This window comes from Gracilinanus agilis, chromosome 4 (assembly GCF_016433145.1).
Source record: "Gracilinanus agilis isolate LMUSP501 chromosome 4, AgileGrace, whole genome shotgun sequence".
Lineage (NCBI taxonomy): Eukaryota > Metazoa > Chordata > Mammalia > Didelphimorphia > Didelphidae > Gracilinanus > Gracilinanus agilis.
The window spans coordinates 412606562-412631832 of record NC_058133.1 but is presented as its reverse complement, the minus strand read 5'-3'; the positions used below and the strand labels follow the sequence as shown (position 1 = coordinate 412631832).

The 25271-nt window shown below is 36.5% G+C and overlaps 1 protein-coding gene across 1 annotated transcript in view; it reads right to left on the bottom strand.

Annotated features, from left to right (window-relative positions):
- Positions 1–17874, bottom strand: part of MTHFD1L (methylenetetrahydrofolate dehydrogenase (NADP+ dependent) 1 like) — a 200983-nt gene extending 183109 nt beyond the window's left edge. The window contains exons 1-5 of the mRNA XM_044671679.1: positions 17827–17874; positions 17690–17743; positions 10168–10292; positions 3424–3524; positions 1606–1742 (exon numbers count right to left, since the gene is read on the bottom strand). Of these exons, the coding sequence (XP_044527614.1) occupies positions 1606–1742; positions 3424–3524; positions 10168–10292; positions 17690–17743; positions 17827–17859 (450 nt within the window). The 5' untranslated portion in view covers positions 17860–17874. The remainder of the gene's footprint in view (positions 1–1605; positions 1743–3423; positions 3525–10167; positions 10293–17689; positions 17744–17826) is intronic.
- Between the last annotated feature and the right edge of the window lie 7397 nt (positions 17875–25271).

Here is a 25271-nt window from a genome sequence, read left to right as displayed (position 1 = left end):
ACCAAACTGGAAAGAGTATGGTCCTGGCAATAGATTCCATCTATTGCTTAAGGACCAATATAGTTAAATGTGGCCCTGGTTATGTATTTTAACTGAAAAGCTAATGGGTTAAAGTGATTAAATTAAATAATGATATGGAACATGGGGAAACAGGCCCAATATTACATTGCAGCAGTAGCTGTGAATTGTTTTTTAGAAAACAATTTGGAAATACACAATAAGAGCTCTAAAGCTATTCATGCTCATTGTCCTAAAATCACATTAGCAGGATTTGGCCCCAAGGGGATTAAGAGGATAAAAATCAGTTTATATATGAAAATATTCATGGAAGCTTTGTAATGACAAAATAACTTGAAACAATACAAATGCAATGATTGAGAGAAATAGCTGAATAGACTGTGACGTTTGAATGCAATGGATTGTATTATGTTATTAGGAATGACAAATAATAGAAATTTAAAGAAAGTTAGGGAACTATATGAAGAGATGAAAAAACAAGAAAAGAGAATAAGAATAATACACAGTGTTATTATATTAAAAAACTAATAGCCACAAAGTCAAGAGAAAAAATATCAAAGTAAAATAAATACAAAGGAAACTCAAAAGCTGAGGATATTTATATCAGCACGCATATAATTTACATGTTTTTAAATAAATGGTAGACAATGTGGAATTTGTTGTTTTGCACATAATTTTTTATGCATTTGTTTATTTAAATGTTTTTTGTTGGTGGAGGTGGTTACTAAGTATATCATTTTTAAAAATTAAAAAAAAACAACAACAAAGATTGATTGTGGGGAAAGAAAGGAAGAAGGAATGGAACAAAGAGCCAGGATAAACCTGAGAGGAGAGGAACCTGGCTCATGTACTGACACTGAGGGGGATAGAATGGTCTTGAAGCCTAGCCTGGGACAGGTGGGAAGTGTAAGAGGAGGAGAGAACAGGCTGCTATGTCTCTCTTGCTCTAAGCCTGACAGGAAAGCATACTACAGACTACTGGCCCCATAATCAATCAGATCAGGCTTCATCCTAGACTGGTCAATCATGAGAACAATAGTTGGACATCTAGTACAGACATCTAATAATAAATGCATGATGACTACTTAGAGTCTAGACACTCCAAGACAAGATAATTATTCTCTTTTTAATGGAATAAAATGCACTTAGATAATTTGGTGTCCTGGATGTATTTCAGTAAGAGAAAAACCCTGTGTGTAAATTATGTCCTTGATTAAGCTATTATAATTTCAAATAGGCTGGGGAAAAATAACCAGCACAGGAACATGACTGTGATCTAAAGATCAGAACCAGCTGAGCTGGAGATGATGACCATGGCTGAGCCACATTACAGCTATCCATTTTCTAACATAAATACAGGGAAGTAGGATAGACTCATAATTGTAAATGGATTTGGAAGATTCAGTACAAAAAACTATGTGAATGGTAAATAGTCATCCCTAAGGTGAGGAGTCAGGAAAGGCTTCATAGAGGTGGCAGCATTTTGGTTGGATTTTAAAGGATTCAACAAGCAAAGTGCCATTGCACATTGAGAATGTGGAGATGGAAGGCAGGATGTACTGGAGGATGAGGGATCTGGCGATTTACCTTGCTTTGAAGCTGAGGAGTTTTCCAGGGGCAGGTCATCGACATAGCTCCCTTCCTCTGGAACAGGCACTGCAGGGCAGCTTCCAAAGGACCATGGGCTCCTACCACCAAAACCTTCTTCCCATCTATGATGAAATCTGACAACCAAAAAAAAAAATCCCCAATCTACATTACTATTGAGTCTTGCCTTTTCTAGGAGTCCTAGTTATGAAAAAATGAAAGCTCCACCTTTTTTTAACCCCACTTTTCTCTGCCTAGTCTAATCATTATTCATATTTTCCCACAGATCCTCCAAAAAAGATCTACCAAATATGAAGGAGGCTTTCCTTAACTATCTTTTTTTCTAATGTGTAGGTGCCAGAGAAACACTGGTTTGTCCTTGTTATCCTTCCTTTTCTGAACATACATTTTTTTATTGATAACCTCTATGCTCATGAAAAAAAAATTCACAAGAAGAATTTATAGAACCTAAAAAATGAAGTCTCTTGTAGTACCTTGGAGTGATCTTTCTGATCAGTACATATGAGTAGAGTCAAATAGAGAGTATAGGAAATGGGCTTTCTATAGAAAATGACCCCATGAAAAACCCTGGAAATTTGACTCTTTATGGTATGACTAACACAATCTTGCATTGTTGCCATTTTCTGTTTTCTTTTTTCCTTCTAAAAGTAGACTGTTTAAAACAAAATGTATTTGAGTTCCAGTTAATCAAAATTTTATATAGTCTCTTATTAAGTGGCATATTCAATACACTAAATATCCAATAACCATTTATTCATTAAATTGAACAGTTGTGAAGCAGAATTCTCTTAAAAAAATATCGAATATCTTTATCTAACAGATAGAGGAGTTTCAAGGTCAAGGGGATAAATCTGAGAAGAATCCTTAAATGACAGTACTGCTTGAAATGAAACTCACTGAAAAACCTCCTCTAGGTTCCCATACATTGCCATAAATAAAATAGAATTTCTAATGCAGTGGAAAGGATGCTACATAGAGTCAGAACAGAGGTGGGTGCTAGTCTGGGCTCTACTAAGAACAAGTTGTCTGACCGCAGGAAGTTCACACTTTCCCTCTATGGGCCTTAGTTTTCTCCCATGAAAATATCTAGTGCTATAATTCCAGGAACCTATACTTATTTAAGATCATTTTTCTAATTAGCACAAGATTTGTTCAGTTATATCCAACCCTTTTGACCTCACTGGGGTTTTTTGGGGCAGAGATACCAGAGTGGTTTGCCATTGCCTTCTCCAGCTGGTTTTATAGATGAAGAAAATGAGGCAAACATAAGATGGTGGATTTTAAAGACACTAAAATTTAAAGCATTGTTCTTCAGCATATCTGCTCTGACTGCTTCTGGGGAGAAATTAAAAATATATCTGAAAGCATTTTTATCTTTCAGCTTTATGCCTGTTCTTTTTTATATGGTAATATAACCATTCCAGGTATAAAGGTCAGCCAAGAATGGATAATTATAATTTCACCTCCCCCCACCGCCAAAAAGCTTAAAATGATTTCTGGAGAAAATAAGTATCACTTTTAGGTTTCAATTAGAATCCATAAAAAGGTAACCTTTCAAAATATATAAACATTAAATATGTCTTAGATAACTTTTTGTAAAATAGGAAGGAATACTAGGATTTGGAGTAGAAAAGCCTTAAGTACCAGCATGGGCAACTATTTAACTGGGCAACCACAGGGCAGTAAGTAAATTTCCTTCCTATAGATCCCTCCTATGAAGTTCCTCCTTTCTTTCATCCCTCCTTCCTTCAACACTACATAAATGACAGTTGTTATAATGATCACTTTTGCTATTACCTGATTTCTCAAGAAGTTCAATCACAGCTTTGGCAGTAGGTGAAACAAAACACTCATGGGCATCTCCACGTACCAACTTTCCCAGGTTTACATCTGTCACCCTGAGGGATAAAACAAGGAAATATGTAAATGAGATGATAGCAAAAATTCGATATGAAGCCAGTGCTTGATAAACTGAATGATTAAGATAAAAAGTGAGTAGAGAAAGAAAGAAATCTATTATGTAATTACATTGATGGAAGAATTTTCACTCTGACCCCCACAGGCTAACCAGGAAATAGTAATGGAAGTTACAAATTTAGGCTTCCAGCCTTAAATTCATGCATCAAGCCTAGTCTCCAAATGTACTGTTAACCAGCTCATCTTTGGACACCTTAGCAGAGTCCAAATTCATACATTCACCTCCAGGTACATCCCATTTCTGTGACTTAGCTTTGTCTATATCTTTGGCAAGTCACCAAACTTCTGTTCCCTCAAATGTAGAATAAGGATGATGTAATTTTAAGGTTCCTCTCAGCTCTAGAGCTCTGAAGTTATTATCTTTTGGCACCAGAAAAGAAATTACTTACACTAAGCGGAGGGGATGCTTAGTTTAATTTCTTTGTCAGTTCAAATGCAGACCAAAGCAGACCCAAACTCTAAAACTGCTAATATGAGTTGATGATCTCTGTATAAACTATTTACAAAATAACTACATTATTAAAAAAGAATCTTACTTATTTTGCCACTTGATTTGGAAAACTGAAACCAATCACTGAAGGTGATAAGTTTAAAAGTTCTCAGTCATCAAGGCTAAAGCATATTAATAAATAATACATAATATATACATTTCTTGTTTACCATTAATCTAATACAGGGGTTGACTCAAGATGTAAAGTCTCCATGGCATCAAGAAATATCATCACCTTATCTCATGGTAATTACTGGATAGTTAACTATGAATCATTCTCCAAAGTCCTCTTCTGATACCTCATGGATTGAGATGATTAGGGCTTCCTGAAATACTTTATAATAGAGAACAGGTTCTAGAAGGCATTACCTTATAGAATCTGGAAAGAATCATAGATCAAAAGTTGGAATGGTCCTTAGGGGTCAGCAAGTCCAACTCTCATTTTCTAGGTAAGGAAACTGAAGCCTCAAAAGGTTAAAAATCACATAGTAAATGTCTTAGGTGAGAGCTGAACCCAAATCTCCCTGACTATAAGTCTAGAGTTCTCTCTCCATTTATTGCCAAGGTTTTAAGCATGGATTCAAAGATGGAATGACTAGCTATTAACCAAGAATGAATCTATTAAGTTTGGGGATGCTGGCACAGAGAAAGTTGCAGAAGAATGTTCTTTTCATTTATGTGGAGTGAGTCATTGACATTTATATTATTTTAATTCCTGATATTTCTTGGATAAAGTATGTAAATGAAAGTACTTTATTAAGATTCTTATAGGGTAAATACTTGCCAGAAGCCATCGAGGCTGTGAGGTTAGCATGGCTACTCACAAGCTCTGACAATCCAGCATGGCAGGTTGTCAGGAGGATGGAGATTCCACACTCAGTTTACCCTATGTGACTCTTTCTACAGTGACATTCACTTGCATTGAAATTATTACAATTAATATCCTTATTCGGCTCCAAGGAGACATAGAAAAACAATACAGGTTCATGGCAAGAACAATCACAGCCATAGACTACCCATTATCCCAAAATAAACCCCTGTACAACCTACTAGAGTATAAAAATTTCCCCTAGAATCAGCCCAGCAGAAAACCAGCAGTTAGTGAGTTAATACAAGTTTCTAAAGTTCCCAGCAAGAAAATACCTGGCCTGGGTTTGCTTCCAAACTCCTACAGACCAAAGAAACAGTGAAACACAAAGAAATTAAGGCAATGAAAAAGTAGCACAGAATCACCCTACCAGAACTGTATTCTTAGTGATCCTATAGCAGAAAGAATACCATGGGAAAAAAACTTGGACCAGACTGATATTATTGTATCTTATTGGATGTAATCAACTACCATAACTATCTCCTTGATTGATGATGGCAATGAATAGTATAATGTAACTATATACATAATATAATTAGTTAAAATATAATTAACTATTATGCTTAGCTAGGAACTGATGTACTTGTACCTTACGCATGGCTGAAAATAATAAGTTCCAACTAAGCCAGCCCATAATGAATAATTCTTGACAAGCTTGCTTCTTTGTTTAACCACAGTAAGATAATTAGTAAATGTTTCAAAAGTTAATATGTGATTTTGAATGTATGGGGGAAAAAAACCTGTATGAGATCATAAAAAAGGGGTATAAAAATAAAAATCAGCAGATGGCACTAGAGAAAGCAGCCTCTGCAAATTGACTTGCACTCTGGGTCGTTTTCAATTCATTCTTCGCCACACCATCCCACCTCCAGAGACCCAACCAAGCGAAGAGGCTCTTCGCAGATACTGTTTTGTAAAATAGAAAATGTGTCAGTAAAATATTTAAAATTTTTGTTATTACGGAAAAAAATTAAAGGTATCATTGTTTGATCTTGCAAGGTGTTGCAAAGTGACTGCACTCTAATAAGAATTCTAGTGGGTATACAATAAATACCAATACTAGTGAACAATACAACTCAAAAAAATGATCAGCTTCATTTCTGCTATAACACCTAATAAGCCATTATTTCAACTTTCACAGAAGACCAGGAGCCATATAGGCCACTGGGCTTTGGAAAAAAGCAAAGCAAAAGGGCATGTTTCTCCATCAAGGCCCCATTTTATAGTCCTGATACTAACCACATCTACTATGTGCTGCCATACACCCTCAAAAACTTCCTTACGAGGGATATGAATAGGCATTTCTCAGATGAAGAAATCAAAATTGTCAATAAACACATAAGAAAATGTTCTAAATCCCTCCTGATTAGAGAAATGCAAATAAAAACAACTCTACCACCTCACACCTAGCAGACTGGCCAAGAGGGCAGCAAAGGAAAATGATAAATGTTGGAGGGGATGTGGCAAAATTGGGACATGTACACTGCTGGTGGAGTTGTAAATTGGTCCAACCATTCTGGAAGACAATTTGAAACTATGCCCAAAGGGCTTTTAAAGACTGCCTGCCTGCTCTTTGACCCAGCCATACCACTGCTGAGTTTGTGCCCCAAAGAAATAATAAGGAAAAAGACTTGTACAAAAATATTTATAGCTACATTCTTTGTGGTGGCAAAAAAATGGAAAATGGGGGGGGGTGTCCATTGATTGGGGAATGGCTAAACAAATTGTGGTATCTGTTGGAGATGGAATACTATTGTGCTGAAAGGAATAATGAACTGGAGAAATTCCATGTGACCTGGAAAGACCTCCAGGAATTGATGCAGAGTGAAAGGAGCAGAACCAGGAGAACATTGTACACAGAGACTGATGCACTATGGCACAATAAAACATAATGGTCTTCTCTACTAACAGCAACGCAATGACCCAGGACAATCTAGAGGAACTTATGAGAAAGAACACTATCCATACCCAGAGAAAGAACTGTGGGAGTAGAAACTCAGAAGGAAAACATCAATCACATGGTTTGATGGAGACATGATTGGGGTTTTGATGTTAAAAGATCACTCTACTGCAAATATAAATAACATGAAAATAGGTCTTGAACAATGATACATGTATAACCCAGTATTACTGCTTGTCAGCTCGGGGTTGGGGGAGGGAAGAGGGGGGAGAAAAAAATCATAAATCATGTAACCATGGAAAAATATTCTAAATAAATAAATTAATTAAATAAAACCCTTCCCAGACAAAGACTACATGAAATCAAAGACTGCCTTGAAGAACAGAAATCAGATAGAATAAAACATTTTATGATGGAGCTACAGGGCAAATCAAACATGTCCTTGCTAATTTTAATAACTATCAGTTCTTCAAAAGCAAAAACATGAATCCAGATGGCATGGTGGCTCTCTTGGACTTCTATGAGGATGTTGTGACCCCATATAGGATCTTCTTTAAAGATGGTTTAGAAATGGAGAAATATTAACAAATTCAGCTGATTACTTTGTCATGACACCCATTATCACACCTGGCTGCTGCTTTTTGTCATCTAGACACCACTAGGACTTGGGCAAATTTGCCAATGCCATCTTGAGTTTTATTAATTTATTTTTGACCTTGATTGTTTTAAAAAACATTTTATGTAGGTTGTCTAAAAAATAAAATGCATTTAAACCTCAAAAAACGTTCTGAAACCTGAGGTTCCATATCCTGTTTCCATATTCTCCATTTCTGAAGTCACCTGAATTCCCAACATCGTTTTTGGCATTAGCCCCTTCTGCCTTCCCTAAATATCCCTGTCTCAAAATCTGCTTTCTCATGCAAGAGTTCTTTTTCTGAAGCTCTTCTATCATTTGGAAAGTGAATCATCTCTCCACATTCAGAGGAAAAAATTTGCAATTTTTTGATATAATTATGTTTAGGGGGAATCTTAATACAGGTCTGAAGCTTTCTACTGATTTACCTCCAAACTCAGGCTATAAACAGACAATAAATGGAGGTTTAGTGGAGAGAGCACTAGGCCAGGAGATCAAATCCAACCTGAGACACTTCTGTAAAAGTGAAATTTGGGAGATGTCATCTTTAAGTATATATATGTATTTTCTATGGACATTATCAAACTACATTTCCCGTGGTCCAATGGGTTTCCGGTTCCGGTTCTTTGGGCATGGGGACACCTACGTCTCCACGCAGGGAAGAGTTTATAATCTCCTGGGTTAGGGGGGAGTGGTCTCTTGGCCAGCAGACTGAGGAAGAGGTAATAATGACTGGAGCAGCAATTTTGAATTCTTCTAAGCGCGTGGTCTAATAACTTTATCAGCATGGCTTTAATTAAAATACTAATTTCTATATTTATAGCAGCCTTTATTATTTTTCATATTTATACTTTACAGTTTGTATTAACCCAGGCAAGTCACTTAACTTCTGTCTACCTCAATTTCCTCTACTAAAAATGGGGATAATAATAGCATCTACTTTTCAGGATCAGTTATGAGGATCCTCAGTTATGAGGATCAAATGGGATCATGTAAAATGCTTAGCATAGTGCCTGGCGCATACCAGATAAAGATGAGTTATTTTTTAATCATCTAAAGCACTTAAGAAATATGACTTATAGAGGCAGCTTGGTAGCACAAAAGACAGAGCCAGGCCTGGAGTTGGGAGGTCTTGGGTTCAAATCTGGATTCAGACATTTCCTAGCTTTGTGACCCTAGGCAAGTTGCTGAAACCCAAATGCCTAGCCCTTGCTGCTCTTCTGTTTTAGAACTGATACTAAAAGACAGAAAAAAAAATGACTTATTTAAAAAACTTCTTTGGCTCCTAGATTCAAATCAAATTTCTCAAGCACACCTGATCTTGTGTCTATGCCAAATCTGAACCACTATGGCTCAGTTCCAGCATTGGGTGGCTCAGTACGATAGGGCAGCATTACTGTTGTTCGTTCTTTTCAACCATCTCCTATTCTTCGTGACCCCACTGGGGGTTTTCTTGGTAAAGATACTACAATGGTATGTCATTTCTTTCTAGGCAACTGAGGCAAACAGGGTCAAGTGACTTGCCCAAGTCTTCATATTAGTAACAATAAGAAATGGTAACAGAAATTCCACTTACAGAGATAATCATCAAATATTTGGGAATTAGATTATCTAAACATATACAGCATATAGAGAGCCAAGAAACAATAACTGAAATGAGGGAAGTTTTAAAATTCTAGAAAGATGATCAGTGTTTATGAAATGGTTTGTATTAATGCAATAAAAATAATACTCTCCAAATTAATTAGCATATTTAATTCAATACTAAGACCTGGCCTTGGAGTCAGAAAAATACTGGCTATAATATGAGCTGTGTGACCCTAGACAAGTTATTTTATCTCTAGAAGCTCTAGGTAATTGGAGAAGATATCAATTTGCATGAATAAAGGGAGCAAAAAAAAAAGGTTAAAAACTAGTTTAAATTTCAAATGACTTCCTTAAGAGATAGACAAAAGCAGCATGGTAGAATGGAAGGAGCCAGAAGATCTGGGTTTGAATCTCAGCTCTGCCACTACTGTGTGACTGTGGCCAAATCACTTGATATCTGTAGGCCTCAGTTTTCTCATCTGCAAAATTAGAGGGTGGACCAGATCTTTCAGATCTGAACTTCTGGTCCTAGGATCTTATGATTGTAGCTCAATCCTGATTGCTATAATGAATGTGTTTACCCAAGTTCATCAACCCCACAATATACCAGGTTTCAAATTTAATGCAGCTGATGATTATTACTTTGTTTTTTTTAATTTAAAATGAAACCTTTTTGTGGTTGATTTTTTTGTTCCCAACCTGGGCTAGAGATGTTCAAGCATACAGTGCTACTGGGAAATTATGTAATCCAGGAAGAGTAAATCACAGAGGACAATCAAGGGAGCAAAAGAGAGTTGAGGAAATGACAGCGTTGGTCATTTACAAGATGACAAACTAGTGATGTAAAATAATATCTCTCCAAACATCCTAACTACTCCATATAAAGAATTAAATCACCCATTGAGTTCCCAGGATTTCTCAAGTTGGTTTTTTTTTTGACTTGTTATAAGAGACAATGAACAAATATAACAAAAAATTTAATGGAAAAAATCATAAAACAAAAATGAACTAGAATCACAGACCATTTAATTCTCTGTGTGCTTAATAAATGCCATATTTAATGAATGCCTAAAGTGACTTCTTACCCATCCACATCTTTGTCTGGTTTCAAAGCATTAAGTATCTTGTTGCTAAATGATCTGATGGAGAGTTGAAGAGTGAGGCCATGAATTCTAGGATCTTCATTAAGCTTTAAAATTTCATCTATGATCTAAATGGAAAAATACCAAAAACCAGTTTGATAAAACAAACAAATAATAATCACACATTTTATTCAATAAGAAGCATTTTGATTTAAAAATGAATTCCTGTTCTATACTAAATGATAGATTGTTAAAAAAAAAAAAAAGCAATGTCAAGTTGTTACTCCCTCCCACTATTTTTTTCTTTTTTTCCCCATATAAAATTTCAGTAAAAACATGACACTATTGCTCAGGGAATATTAAATTTCCTTTCCCTAATTCAATTTGATTTTACAAACACTTCTTGAGGTCCACTCTGCGTTAAGCCCTGCACTAGTCTATCTCTGCAGGAGAAAAAAAAAAAGATAAGTTAAGATGTGGTCTCTGCCCTAAATGAGAACAAAGTGAGAAGAGATATAAAACACCTAACAAATAATAAAAAACAGAGCATGACCAGTGTTTTAGAGGTACAAAGGGCTATTCTCAAAATGTTCTATCCACTCTGCCAACCATAGAATTGAAGTACCACAGTAAGAAGACCAAGAACTAACCTTATTATAATTGCAAAGGGCAAATCTCTATTAATAGATTCATACCATGAGCCAAACACACAGAAAAAAATCAATACAACAGTAAACAATGGAGGCAGATGGAGTCTGCCAAAGGCATAGTATAACTGGACCATTACCTTCCTCATTCTGGATGCATTGCCATCCAATACAGTCCAAGATCTTTTTTTTTTTTTTACTTTCATGTCAAATTGTTTAACTCTAAAAGAACTTTCAGTCTGAACACCCACTAAATGAGGACCCTACCTGGCAGGCAACTCCCAGCATCATCGAATGTTAAGAGTTGGTTCAAATCCAACCCCATCATTAGACAGATGAGAAAACTGATGCTCCAGGGCATTCAAGTGACCTGTTCGGCTAAATGCAGAACTATACCTTGTGTTCTAGCTCCACATACAGTATCTTTCCACTGTGTTACTTTGCCTCTAGAATTATCCATTTCATTAATTGTTGACAATATTTCTCTTATTCTAAATGTTTCTTTCATTTTCAAAACACATTCCTTGGTAAATCTGATGAAAAACTAAAGAAAAAGACTAAATACCAATACGTCAATCTGTATATAACCAGAACTACTGACTTACCCTCAAAGAGTAGGGCCCTTCTCAAGTCTCCCATCCAATGCCAAATATAAAAAAAAAGGATGAAAGATGCTAATCTTACTAGCATTTCTGAACTATGCTTCAGAACCTCTGCACTAACAGAAGCAATCAGAAACTTCACCACAAAGAAAATATAGGATTGTTTAAGTACTCTATTTTTGCTACTGTTAATCTGAGAAGTTTACAATTTTGTAAATATTCATCCATTTCACTTTAGTTTGGCATATAATTGGGCCAAATAACTCCCAGTGATTGTTTTAATTTCATCTTAATTAGTAATATATTCACCCTTTTCATTTTTGATACTGGTAATTTGATTTTCTTCTTTAAAATCAAATTAACTAATGGTTTATTTATTTTATTGGTTTTATAGAACCAAGTGCTAGTTTTATTTATTAGTACAATGGGCTTTTTACTTTCAAATTTATTAATCTTGTCTTTGATTTTCAGTATTTCTATTTTGGTACTGCGTAATTAGAATTTGCTCTCCAGGACTCTAAATTCCAGCATCCCACTTTTGTTCTCATGTTACATCCTTATGTTTTGGAGATAAAAGTTTGTGTGTGATCCACTCTTCTCTCTCTTCTCCCCTGATTGTGCTGAGAAAGTGGGCTTTATGCTAGGCAGGAGAATCTACACACATGGGTTTACTTTTTGTTAGATAATTAGGTTTGAACTTCTATTTCTTTTAGTTTTATTTTCTTTCTACTTCAAGTGATTATTAATAAACTTTATAAAATATAATACTTGGAGTTATTGCCTATTAAAATAAAATTTTACATTGTGGTGACCAGAAGTCTGGAGTTATAGGACCCTTACTTCTCTCTAAGTGAATATATTAAAACCACATTTCCCCTGCCATAGCTTTTTCAACTTTTCCCTCCTGTCTGCTTTGCTTCCCGCTGCATCTGCCTGTGCCCATTTGCCTGCGCTAATGTTCCTCACTGCTGCCCCCAAGCACTGCAGATTCCCCCTACGTGGAAGGTGAGAAGCTAAGTAGCTGGTCCCCTGCTGGCCTAGCAATCCCCCTCACCCCCTCAAGCCTGTGGTAGCTTGGAGCTGAAATAGCTTTTTAGATCAGCAGCAGCCTAGCAGCGCAGTGTGGACAACTGGAGAGCAGGAGATCCTGGGCCCCTTCCACCCAGCTTACCCCCACTTAAGCTCCCAAATCAATTTTAAACTAACCCATGGGGGCTTCCACGCTCCTGGATGTGGGGATGGGGATTGAGGTGTCATGTGGCCACTGGTTTTTACCCCTAGTGGGGAGGGAAAGGAAGGTTACCCTTCTAAACCTCTTAACTTTACTCCTAGCCAGTGCATACTAGGCTAGCATCACCTACAGACAGGAAGTAGAATCACAACCAATTTAATATGTAGGATTGCAAGCATGGCCCAGTTTCCTGCCTGTCTCAAATACCTCCTGTTCCTGGAGACCTTACCAAAGTTTTAAGATTTCTTTTCTTGCTACTGTTCCTGGGTGCACTTGTCCTTGCTGTTAGCTTGAGTAATCTCCTGATTCAGAGGAAAGATTCATCTCTCTACACCCCTTTGCCATTTTGGCCTGCCCAATTTCTCTAACACATCCAATATGAAGTTTGTCCACACTATGCCCAGTGCAGGTATGGAGAACCCCAGAAGTGTGACCAAAGGAATCTAGATGGATGATGATACATGGAAGGGGAAGGAACCTTAAAGAGCTGAGTGGTGAATTTTTAAGCCTTTTCAGACTCCATTGTTTCAATGATATTAACTGTTTCAGTTCCCCTCAAAATAGTACAGTAATGCAGCTATTGGAATTGGAGAAAAGGACTCTTAAATTCATTGCTCACACCCTGTCACATATATTGTATTTGTTGATTGTTTGCTTTAAGAATTAATTTTATTTTTTAAATTCACATGTTGATCTAATCTATACTATTCTGTTATACTATGTCATTTTCAGCTACTGTGTTTTGACAATTACCTACATGTTCTGTTGCACTGTTTTCATTTGTACCTCCCCTATGACTGGACTGGAGAAAATACCATTATAAAAGTCCATAAACAACTTGGACAAACCCCACAAAACCACAGGTCCTTATGGATGCTGGGTTTGTCACCAGATCCATCAAGGTCACATGGTGCCTAATCAGCCTTTTGTGCCTTTTTGTCTTTGTTAATTGTCACATAGATGATGATGAGTGGACTCCATCAAACTCGTTACAACCTGTATACAACCTTTGGAGAATTTGATCTAAAAATTAAATTGATTTTAAGGGGTCTTCAGAAGTGATTTTCAGGTATCTAGTAGTACCACTACCTCTGACTGATCATTTGCCTGCTTTTGAGTTGTTTATAAGAAGAGATAAGGATCCGTTTAGTAGTTGAAGTGAAGTGCAATAGCACCACTGTATCCCCCACCTCTCATTTATAAAAATGTAATGGATGAGACATCAGAAGTGATTTTTCCCTTTTGTAGTCCTTGCCTCCACACTGCAGTGGATGGGACATATAAAGACATGCCTTTTATGGCTATTACAGTCTCATACCAGAGGAGGGAGATTTGCCAAGGGTTTTGGTTACCCCGTGATGGGTTATAATCTCATCCAGGAGGTGTGAAGGATTTTCCTATGGAGTCTAATAGCTCCTAGATGGTTTTTATGTTTGTAACTTTTCAGCTTACTCTACCCTTCCACCAGAATGATCTAGATTCTTGGTGACATTTTAGACCCAAAAGGTTTTCATCAGCAGTACAGAGGTTTTTCTGGGCTCTCCTGCCAAATTTTGGAATGGTGGCAGTAATAGACTTTGTTAAAAATATCTCAGCCAAGGTTGAAAGACTGACTAGGTCTGGAGAACTTGTGACAAGTATCTATGAGCTTCAGTGCTATAGAGACTCATATGAATTCTAATGATAGGGGGTTTGTTTGTTATTGTTATTAAATGTGCTATGATTTGGGGGATTTTGGTATTTCTTTGAATGTACATTGGCTGTTGTACTACTGTTTTAAAAATATGTTATTTGGTGAAAATCATGTACACTCACACTGTGGATCATGGCCAAGTTAAAAAAGGAAATGGGTTTCATTTTGGGGTGAGAAACCTTTGTGTTCTGCCTCTCCTTGGGTAATAGTGTGTCACTGATTATGAACTATATATATATATATATATATATATATATGTACATGTATATGATTTTATTATTGTTTTTCCTTTTATTGCAATAGGATACTTGAATTTTCTTTCCTCTCTTATTTTTTGTACTTGTAGTACAAACAAACAGTATTAATGGTTTTTTGATTTTGCACTAGAAGTTTAAAATGTCCATTGGCCCTAATGTCAATGCATACCCAAAAGCTTTAGACTATGTAAACCTGCCATTGATTGTAAAATATTATGGGACTTTCATTAATGATTGTGTTCTGATTCTGGGAGAAGGGATCACTAAAGATCCAATGTACAGTGCCAATGAGCACAAAGTTAAACTGCATAGTGCCTATGAGCACAAGGTCAAGGAGACCAACCAATCCTGGTGGGATTGATGGGATTCTGCACCAAGACAGGGGACTTGAACTTATTTGGGGTTCAAGGAAGCAGCTGTTTGCAAAGTCAGAGGATTCCCTTGTGCCAGATCTAGACTTCTGCCAAGTACCTCAGTTTGGCTGCCATTTTGGCTCCCCTATCCCTGAGAACAAAGGTAAAACCAGACCAGGGAATGCTATTTCCCTTTCTGCTTCAAAATCTAGTCTCTTTTCTGTCTTTTATGGTAGGGCAATTTTCTGTAGTCTTGGCTGCTGAGTGGGTAAGTGCATAACTGCTACTATAGGCTTATGGGACATAAATCACTTTAATTGGGCTCTGATTCAAGGACCTGTTATAGACTTATTTTTCCTTACTTAGAATTTTTACACATGAAACTTTGATATTTTATTTTTTATCCATAAGTTGCTTTCTTCGTTTTTTTCTTTGGGTTTTTGATGTTTTGATTTTCTTTCTGCAAATGATTTATATACCTTATAATTCATTCATGTATCCTGGGATGATTCGTGTGGTCAACATCTTCCTCAGGGGGGATTGTATTACTGTCATAAAATTCTAGATTTATAAAAATTTTTCTTGTTTGAGAGTAATTTTAGGGTAAGAAACTTGCTACCTCCCTGAATCAAGAAAGTGAACTGTTGGAGAAGGCGCCATGGAGATGCCTGCAGAAATCACATATTGCACCAAAAGATCCAGAGTGAACTTTGGGATGTAGTGAAATTGAACTGTGGGGGGTTGAACACATTTATTTTGAATGTACATTCTTATGCCAAAGGGGACTGTCTCCAATTGGTTTTTTGTCAATGAGACTAGCAACTTTTAGTTTTGTTCTCTTTCTCTTTTATTTCCCTCTTATCCCCAAATTATTGTAATTTCTCCTTAGAGAGTACAATCTCTAGTTAAAGATCTTTAGAGATATATGTTGGTTATGTATACTAATTCATTGGGGAAACTAGGCATGTAAGCCTGGGAGATTTCTACATGCTCGTTTTCCAATGGAATCACAAGGGGGATTGTGCAATTAGAATCTGCTCTCCAGGACTCAAAATCCCAGCATTGTGCTTTCTTTCTCACATTAGGTCCTTATGTTTTGGAGATAAAAGTTTGTGTGTGACCCACTCTTCTCTCTCTTCTCCCCTGATTGCACTGGGAAAGTGGGCTTTATGTCAGGCAGGAGAATCCACACACATGGGTTTACTTTTTGTTAGATAATTAGATTTGAACTTCTATTTCTTTTAGTTTTATTTTCTTTCTACTTCAAGTGATTATTAATAAACCTTATAAAATATAAGACTTGGAGTTATTGGATATTAATTGTGTCATTTGGAATGGTTATAAGCCCTGGAAGACTATGTCTCCCAGGACTCTCTCTGCTAGGATTTCCCCTGACACCTCCCACTTCCTTTGTGGGAGGTGTCAGAGAAAGTATAAAAGGGAAAGTTTGGCACCTTTTCTCTCTCTACCCTGGAGGCTGGAAGTTTAGCTCTCTCTATGTTGGAATGCTCTGCTCTCGTTAGCCGGAGGCTGAGCCCTGCAGAACTCTCTCGGAGCCTTTTTCCCTTTCTTCCTACCTCCTAGTTTTCCCTAGACCTTCCCCTTTCTAATTTAAATAAAACCTAGCTATTCTAAACCCTAGAGTTGCTCTCTAATAATTTATTAGAGCCCCTGAAGGGCTCTGGTCAATTTCCCAGCCAGGGCTGGGGACTGATACCTTCCTTTCCCTTCCTCTACCTTCCTCTCTCCTTTCTCCCATTCCTCCTATCCTCCTGCCTCTCCTACCTTCTTCTTCCTCCCTTCCTCCCTTCACCCCCACAAATAATATAAAAATTTACAGTATCTAACTGGGGAGGGTGTACTACACTAGGTGTGTGGTAGATAGAGTGCTGGGCCTGGAATCAAGAAGACTCATTTTCCTGAGTTGAAGTCTGGCCCCAAATACTAAATAGTTGTATGACCCTGGCAAGTCACTTAACCTTGTTTGCCTTAGTTTTCCTCATCTATAAAATGAGGTAGAAAAGGAAATGTCAAACTACTCTAGCATTTTTGCCAAGAAAACCCCAAATAAGAATACAAAGAGTTGGACCCAGCTGAAAATGACTGAACAACAAAAGTTAATTAGGGATGTTTAATTCATTCTTTTTATAGTTTTTTTTAGTTGCATGACCCTAAATACTGCTTTGGAGGCCATCAACTGATTTTTGGCATGTTATCTCCCCTAAGGAAAATATAATGCTATCCCTGCTATTATCTGACTAGAAGTTAATTCTTTTAAAAGATCACCTTAAAGAGAAATTAACTAAAGTGAATAGTCTCATTATTTGAGTTTTCTATTGACTGAAGTAAGGGGGAAAAAGGGATTGGGCAGTGTAGATTTAATCTAATTATCACACTGATTAAACAATAAATTCCTCAAGGGAAGCAGTTGCACCTCTTCTAACATCTAGTTCATCAAAATACATTGTTTTGCACAGAGGCCTTAATACAAAGCAAAACGAAATAAAATAAAATAATAGAACTTTACAGTTAGAAGTGCCTTTACACATCACCTAATTCAACCTCATCATTTTAAAGATGAAGACACAAAATTGGTGAAGCAACAATAACAAGGTCACACAAATGAACTTGAAAGACTACTAAATGGGAGAGATCTATTCCTTTTAAATTCTTAGCCACAGGAATGGCCTGGATTTCTTCCAACTTGGTAATATTAATAAAAGGAAGGCAAGAGTCCATTACCTCATCTTCACTGCTGTCAGGAGGCAGGCAAATGTGAGTAATGTTCAGACCAGACTGAAAAAAAAGAATGAAGTTATTTTTTAAAAACCTAAACAAATAATTTAAAATTATAAAGAACAAAAATCTCCAATCCTTACTTCTTCAGCCAAGTTCTGGTTTATCTCCTGCATCCAGTTATCCTCACCTGCCTTAAGGGGGGAAAAGAAGAGAAAAGTACATGAGAATAAGCATAAAGAAATTAAATGTAACTTTAAAAAATAAATCTATCTATCTTCAGAAATAGAACTAATGGAGTATGAATGCAGATGGAAGCACATTTTTTATTAACTTCCTTTTTCTTTTTGTCTGTATTTTCTTTTGTAATATGGCTAATATGAAAATGTTTTGTATATTTTCACATATAAATCTATATGAAATTGCACGAGGAGGGGAAGGATGAAAGATGAGAATTTGGAACTCAAAATTCTAAAAAAATGTAAAAAAACCTTTTTACATGTAACTAAAAAATAATTAATGAAATAAAATATTTTGGGGGGAGGAACACTTTTTTGATTATAAAATCAGAGGAAAATAAATTAAATACAAGAGTAGAACTTTTCAAAGAATTTATTTGTGCTTTTCTCAAAAGAAATAATTGGATCATATTTAATTTATTCTAATTTACAATATTAGCAAATTCTAATGCAGACACAGCAATGTCATTGGTATTATTTTACAGATGAAAATATTAAGATCAGAAGTCTATGAAATAAAGAGGAAAACCTAAGTCTTTGGTGTCTTAATCTCTTATCACTGCCCTAACATCATTCTTATGCCTTAAAAGGGACATTAGCACCTGGTACAATGACTAGAAGATAATAATAGTAATCATAACAATACCATAGCATTTATGTAGTGCTTTAAGATTTATAAAGCACTTTATATTATTTAATTTAATCCTCCCTATAACCTGGGAGGTAGGCACTATTTTTATCTCATTTGATGGATAAAGAAACTGGAGCAGAAAGAGGTAGATATTTAGAGTTCACTGAATTGAGTAAGAATTAATTCTAAGCACATTTAAAGGTCAAGAATAAGTGAATATTGTTTTCTCAGAATTCACATCTTATCAGAAATTCTTAACTTGGGATCCCCAGATTCTTTAGATTTTAGTAGGATGGGGCATGTTTAGTGAATCAAGTTGAGAAAAAATTTCATCTTTATTTTTACTAACTTCTAACAAAATGATCATTTTTCCTCAATCTTTTAAAAATATTCTGAGAAAAAATTCATAATGCATAACGTAGCCAAGAACCTCAGGTTTAAGTAAAAACTACTTTGTTTTGGGAGTAAGTAGGCAGCTCAGTGGATGCTGGCTTCAGACAATGACTAGATGTGTCAACCTCAACAAATCACTTAACCTTGTTTGCCTTGGTTTCCTAAACTGTCAAATGAGCAGGAGAAGGAAATGGCAAACCATTCTAGTATCTTTGCCAAGAAAATCCCACACGGGGCCACAAAGAGTCAGGGACAATAAAATGCCCGAACAATGATAGAACCAGCTCATTTCCAACCTTCTAGACTAGGGGGCTCCATGAAAGGGAGGACAGAAGCATTCCATGAGAAAATGTCAATGATAGTGATAATTTCCTTCTAAAACACTGTTTGAAATTATAAAAAATTCAGAGGCAGCTAGACGGCTCAGTGTATAGTGCCAGGCCTCCAGATGAGCAATCCTGGGTTCAAAACTGGCTTCAGACATTTCCTAACTATGTGACCCTGGGCAAATCACTTAACCCAGTGATGGGCAAACTACTTTCCGGCCAGATGTGGCCCCTGAAATGTTCTGTCCCTCCCCAGGACATTATTCCTAATCTGACGAATACAATGAGTAGGATATGATACAATGAAACTTTGAAAGAGTTGCCTTAGAAACAGAGTGACAGATGAGCATTTCTTTCCTTTGGCCCCCTCTTTAAAAAGTTTGCCCATCACTGAAAACCTGTCATCTAGCCCTTATTGTTCTTCTATCTTGGAACCAATACTTAGTATCAATTCTAAGACAGAAGGTAAGAGTTTAAAAAAAAGGTTACATATAATTCATAATACTTAATAGTTTATTAAGAGAATTTATGACTCGGTTTGATTATTGCCATTTATTCAAGATGAACAAGGCATGAAACTAGCTAAAGTCTACAGAATCAACTCAAGACATCAACTCAGGACATGGAGTACTGGAGCAGCCAAGGAGGGGGTCGTCTTGGTTACAGAACATCAGGGGAAAGATAGGGCGGGGCTCAATTTTTGGAATGGTGGAGGAAGTTGGAACATTCTACAGTAACAAGGTAGGAGGGTAATTACAATTGTTATAGTGAATTGTTTTGTATAGGCAGGGCTGGGGAACTGTGGGGAGTGATGAAGTCTGGCCGAAATAGTAGTCCTCAGGGACTGTCCAAAGAAAGGACAGATGCCCCTCAATTGGGGAACAGATAAACAAACTGTGATGGAATTCTACTGCTCAGAAGAAATGAAGAGGTTCTTTTTAAAAACATGGAATGAAAACCTGCATGAAATTATGAAGAATGAAATGAGCAGAACCAAGAAAACATTATATACAGCAACAAAAATATTGTTTGGACAATGACTTATGTATGTCCACCTTCAGAAAAAGAACTGATAGATAGAAATAAAAAAGACAGTTGTATATATGCATTTATCGTCTTGTCAAATAATGCCTTCTCTAGCTCAGAGAGGAAGACATCTAGGAATTTTAATGTTAACAAATAAATTTAAAAAGAAAAGAAACAAAAGAACCAATTTTTAACTGGTTTAGACCAGGTTGGTCCACCAAGGTCAGCTCAGAGCTAGCTGCATTCAATACTTGATAGAGATTTTCCCCTTTAGCCATCTGCTCTTTGGTCTATAAACTATTATCTTACCTATTTACTCCTTGAAATTTTATTATACTCATCTTTCTTATGTAACTATAACCTATATAATGCAGTGGAAACTGTTGCTCATGACTGACTGATTTTTTTATACAGTGAGTATATGCTCTAAGCATTATAAATTGATTTTTATCTCTGTACTATCATTGATCTTCAAATAATTTTTGTCACAGTAGACACTTAAATACCTGTAGAATTTTAATTTTTTTCAGAGTAAAAATAGTAAAAAAAAAAAAAGTAAAAATCTCTTTTATTATATTTTATTAGATTCCTTTAGAGAAGTCCAAACTCACTAAAAGAATATTCAGTTTATTCCCAACTACTACAGAGATTTCATTCATAATCAAATCATTTTAGATTGCTTTAAAAATCAGGAAACAGGGGCAGCTGGGTAGCTCAGTGGATTGAGAGCCAGGCCTAGAGACAGGAGGTCCTAGGTTCAAATCCGGCCTCAGACACTTCCCAGCTGTTGTGACCCTGGGCAAGTCACTTGACCCCCATTGCCTACCCTTACCACTCTTCCACCTATAAGTCAATACACAAAAGTTAAGGGTTTAAAAAAAATTTAAAAAAAATCAGGAAACACTAAAGCTATTTGTCACTTCTTAGCTCTTTGATTTCAAAGCTTGGCTTTCCCAAGAAATTTTAAAATGGAAATATATCTTAAAACAGCAATCCTAAACAATACTTTCAACCTTACCTGAACAATTGCAAGTACTGGTTTAAAGGAAGGGTTTCCTTTTTGCAATAAATTCAAAACTTCTTTTGAATTCTGAATTATTTCTCTGCAATGAGAAAAAAACACAATTCAGCTAAACATCTATTAATAAAAGATATATTTCAACAATGCACTCATTTTTCAAAAGTAGAAAAAGAAGGTGAAATAATATTCAGTGGGAAGAATGAATTTTAGGATGTCAGATAAAAAGAACAATATGGTAGAAAACATTTCTTAAGTGCCAAATATGTCCAAATCATGATACTAGACTCAAGAAATGTCAAAATTTGTTACTGGCCCTTACCCTCATGGAGCTTACACTCTAATAGGATAATAAAACAACAACAAAGAGCTCTTGACATCACTTATTTCCTTACTGCATCAGAGAAATACAAAATAGTCTGAAGGCAAATATCATTACCAAGGATAAGAATTTTAGTATCTTTTAATCAATTTATGCATTTTTCATCTTTATAAAACTTTTAAAAAGAACATTCTGGGGCAGCTAGGTGGCTCAGTAAATAAAGAGGCAAGTTTGGAGATGGGAGGTCTTAGGTTCAAATCTGGCCTCAGACACTTCTTAGCTATGTGACCCTGGGCAAGTCACTTAAACCTCATTGCCTAGGTGTGAGAAAAGAAAATGTAAGCTTTTGCAGGGCTTAGCATATTACTTAGGGAGCACCTTGTGTTTAACAAAATGCTTCTTGATGAATAATCATTTACAGAAGCCACTAAATTTAGAAATATTAACATAAGTATACTGATGTTTATATTGTATGGATATTTTGTTTATAATTTATAATATTTATATAAATATAATGTAAATATAAACATACAAATTTTCCATTCCCATGGTAACTTAAAAGTATAATGAATTCAAGATCCAACTATATTTGTCTCTAAAATGTACTTGATTCAGTGGAGACAAATGCTCTCTTTTTAGGAAGATGTCTCCCATGAAAATATCAAAACCATACATGATTTTTGCAAAGATATAACATGAGATTATTTTGTTCACTGATGCTCTGATTATTAATAAGAAGTCAGGCATAAATAGTAAGCTGTTTCCTGAAAGGTGTGTTTGCCAACGTTATAACAACAGCCAGTGCCCAGAGGTTTCTTTAAAGATGTAAAGCACTCCAGCCATTCATATTTGTGGCTTATGGTCTCCTGACTTTGCATCAAGTGCTGCAGAAGAGGCCAGATCTTCCTAAATAACATCCATTTCCACTCTTAAGAATTTGGCTTACTTGGTTATTGTCCTTCACACTTGAAGAAAATGCAAATGACAACACTAGGTCAGGGTTAATGTACAGTGTGTCTGACTGACCCATTGGACCAACATGAGTACAGAAAGTTCTCTCATAGGACAGGCAAAATAATGTGCAGGAACATTTGGGCTGGAGTTTCCTCTAAATTTGTGCATCTCACAATTCTGCTTTGCTCATAGAGCACACCTTCAATTCAGAGAGACTTTGAGAGTGTTGATAGAGGATACTGAGGAATGGAAAGAGGTGGGCCACCTTTTGTTTTTATCTGAACAGGAAAAGCTGATTAAAGTAGGCTGACTTTGGAAGAGGATGTGGCCCAGAGAGACTCAGGTATGTCAGCTAGAATTTTAAAGGTGGGAGGCTCCTTCACCTCCTGACTGTCTGAAAGAACTACAGGTAGCAAATTTAAGGATTCCTCAGGCAATTCTAGTGTCAGAGCCACCTGGAGAGCATGTTATTGTGGCCCTAAGCTTGTATAAAAGATATCTCCCTAACAAATTTGTAGGGGAGCTAGGCATTAGAAGGAAAGAATGTTCTACTGATAGGGATCCCACAGACACCATTTGAGGGGAAAGTTTTGGGACCTTTAGGGGTGGCCCTGATACCCCAACTACATTTAGCGAGCCAACAGAATTGCATGCAGAATCAGGTTTACTCATCAATACTGTGTAATTAGAATTTTATACCCTTGAACTATATTTCCCAGCATTCCTCTTTCATTCCTACGTTATATCCTTATGTTTTGTAGATAAAAATTTTGGTAACTCTGCCCTCTTGCTCCCTTCTCCCACTTGGGAAACTGCTCTTTACTCAGATTATCATTTCTTCTACTTCAAGTGATTACTAATAAATCTTATGAAATATAATACTTGGAGTATTGGATATTAATTTTAATCTTATAATACTGATCTGGATGCTCCAGTGTCTAAGAGGCAATCATAATATGTGTTTCTAACTTTTAGGGTTACATAAGATTCATCATTATGGGGGTGGGGAAGAATGGACTGGGATAACTGGTGTTAAAATATCAGAGTCTAGGAAATCAGAGGTTTCACTCTCTGATTCCAGAGCCCTTACACACCCCCTTTCCCCTCTCCCCCACCACCTTCATAAAGATCCTTGGCTAGTTCTCTGGGATCCTCCATTCTGAGGGGGATTTTCACCCTGAGTATATCATCCTGGGGAGCAAATTCTATCCAGTGTCCTTGTAGCACTTCTGACCTCCATGAGAGTACATGCCTTGTGTTAGTTCTCTGTAAACTAGCCTTTTAGGAGTTTATTTATCCAAGCAGAAAAAACCAAGCAGATGAAAAATGAATCTAATTTACTCAGACTATGATAGACAGTTGTTTAGGAAAATCAAACTGGAGTCAGATGGTGTAGGACCTTAGATACTTACCAGGGGAATTTCTATTTTATTCTAGAGGCAATAGGACTTTCAAAAAATTTTGATCAGGAGAGTGATAAGGTAATGCCTATGTCTTAAAGAATATTCATTTGACAGCTGTGTGACTGAATTAGAGAAGAGACTAGAAGTACTTAGAGGGATGATAAAGGTCCTGAATCACAGGGCAGTGAGCACTTGGGAGAAGGGACAAACAAGAGGAATATTTTGGAAAAGGAATTAATAAGACATGGGAATTGACAGGACATGGAGGGGTGAGGCAAAATTAAGCATAATTGTGAACTTGTAAATTGGGGTGATTAGAAAGATGGTAGTGCTCAACAGAAACAAAAAAAGTTTAGAGGAAGGTTTTGGAGTGTGAATTTAAAGAGTAAAAAGATGAATTCTGTTTGGAAACAATGACTGAGACAAGGATGTTACATATAAGAATAGATGTCCAAGAGGTAACTGATGATATGGACTGGAGTTCAGGTGTTCAGAAAATATACTGATTTATGCTGACAAATTATTTTTGTAGAGATGATAACTGAAACAAGGGGAGCTAATAAGATTATGAAAAGAGGTGTTATGTGTAAAATCCTGCAACCATGTTTCCATGGGTTGCAAACTGGCAGTTGCTAATTTAGAACACAGAACCTGGCAGAGGACCCAGGCCGGGTGCCAGGGTGACAGTTGTAGTGAGGGTATAAAAAGGGGTCCCCAGACCCCTGACTTCACTTCTGGCTCTGAATTCCAGGGTTAGGGAGGAAAACGGTGGAAAAGTGGGCCGCTGGGTGGTCAGGGTGGGTTTGGGTAGATTTTTTAGGCAGGTAGGAACAACTACCATTGCTAACCAAATTCAACAGCTCTTGGGCATACCCAACAACCCTTATTATATATAAACAAGAGATAAATTCTACTATCAAGACGTCACCATCTGACCCAGGGTTGCAGAGTTGAGATTGCCCTCAAGGTTTTCTCATACTGCTGCACCTAAAGATGATCTTTCTGTATTTCCTAAAGTAGTTTAGTGATATTATTTAATCAAGATCTTAGCTTACCTCACTCACTTTCCAACTCCCTTTTACCTGATTCTATTTAATTACCAATAAATCCATTTAACCTCAAGCTTAAAGATCTTTGAAGCCTTTGCTTTTACCTTTATGAAGGGCTGGATATCACCAGCAGTCAGATCAGATTATTAGCTCTAGTTGGCAAACCTTTATCAAACCGTTTAGTTTCAGGAAGTCCCAGCTTCCATCCTGGAAACTAACCAACTGTC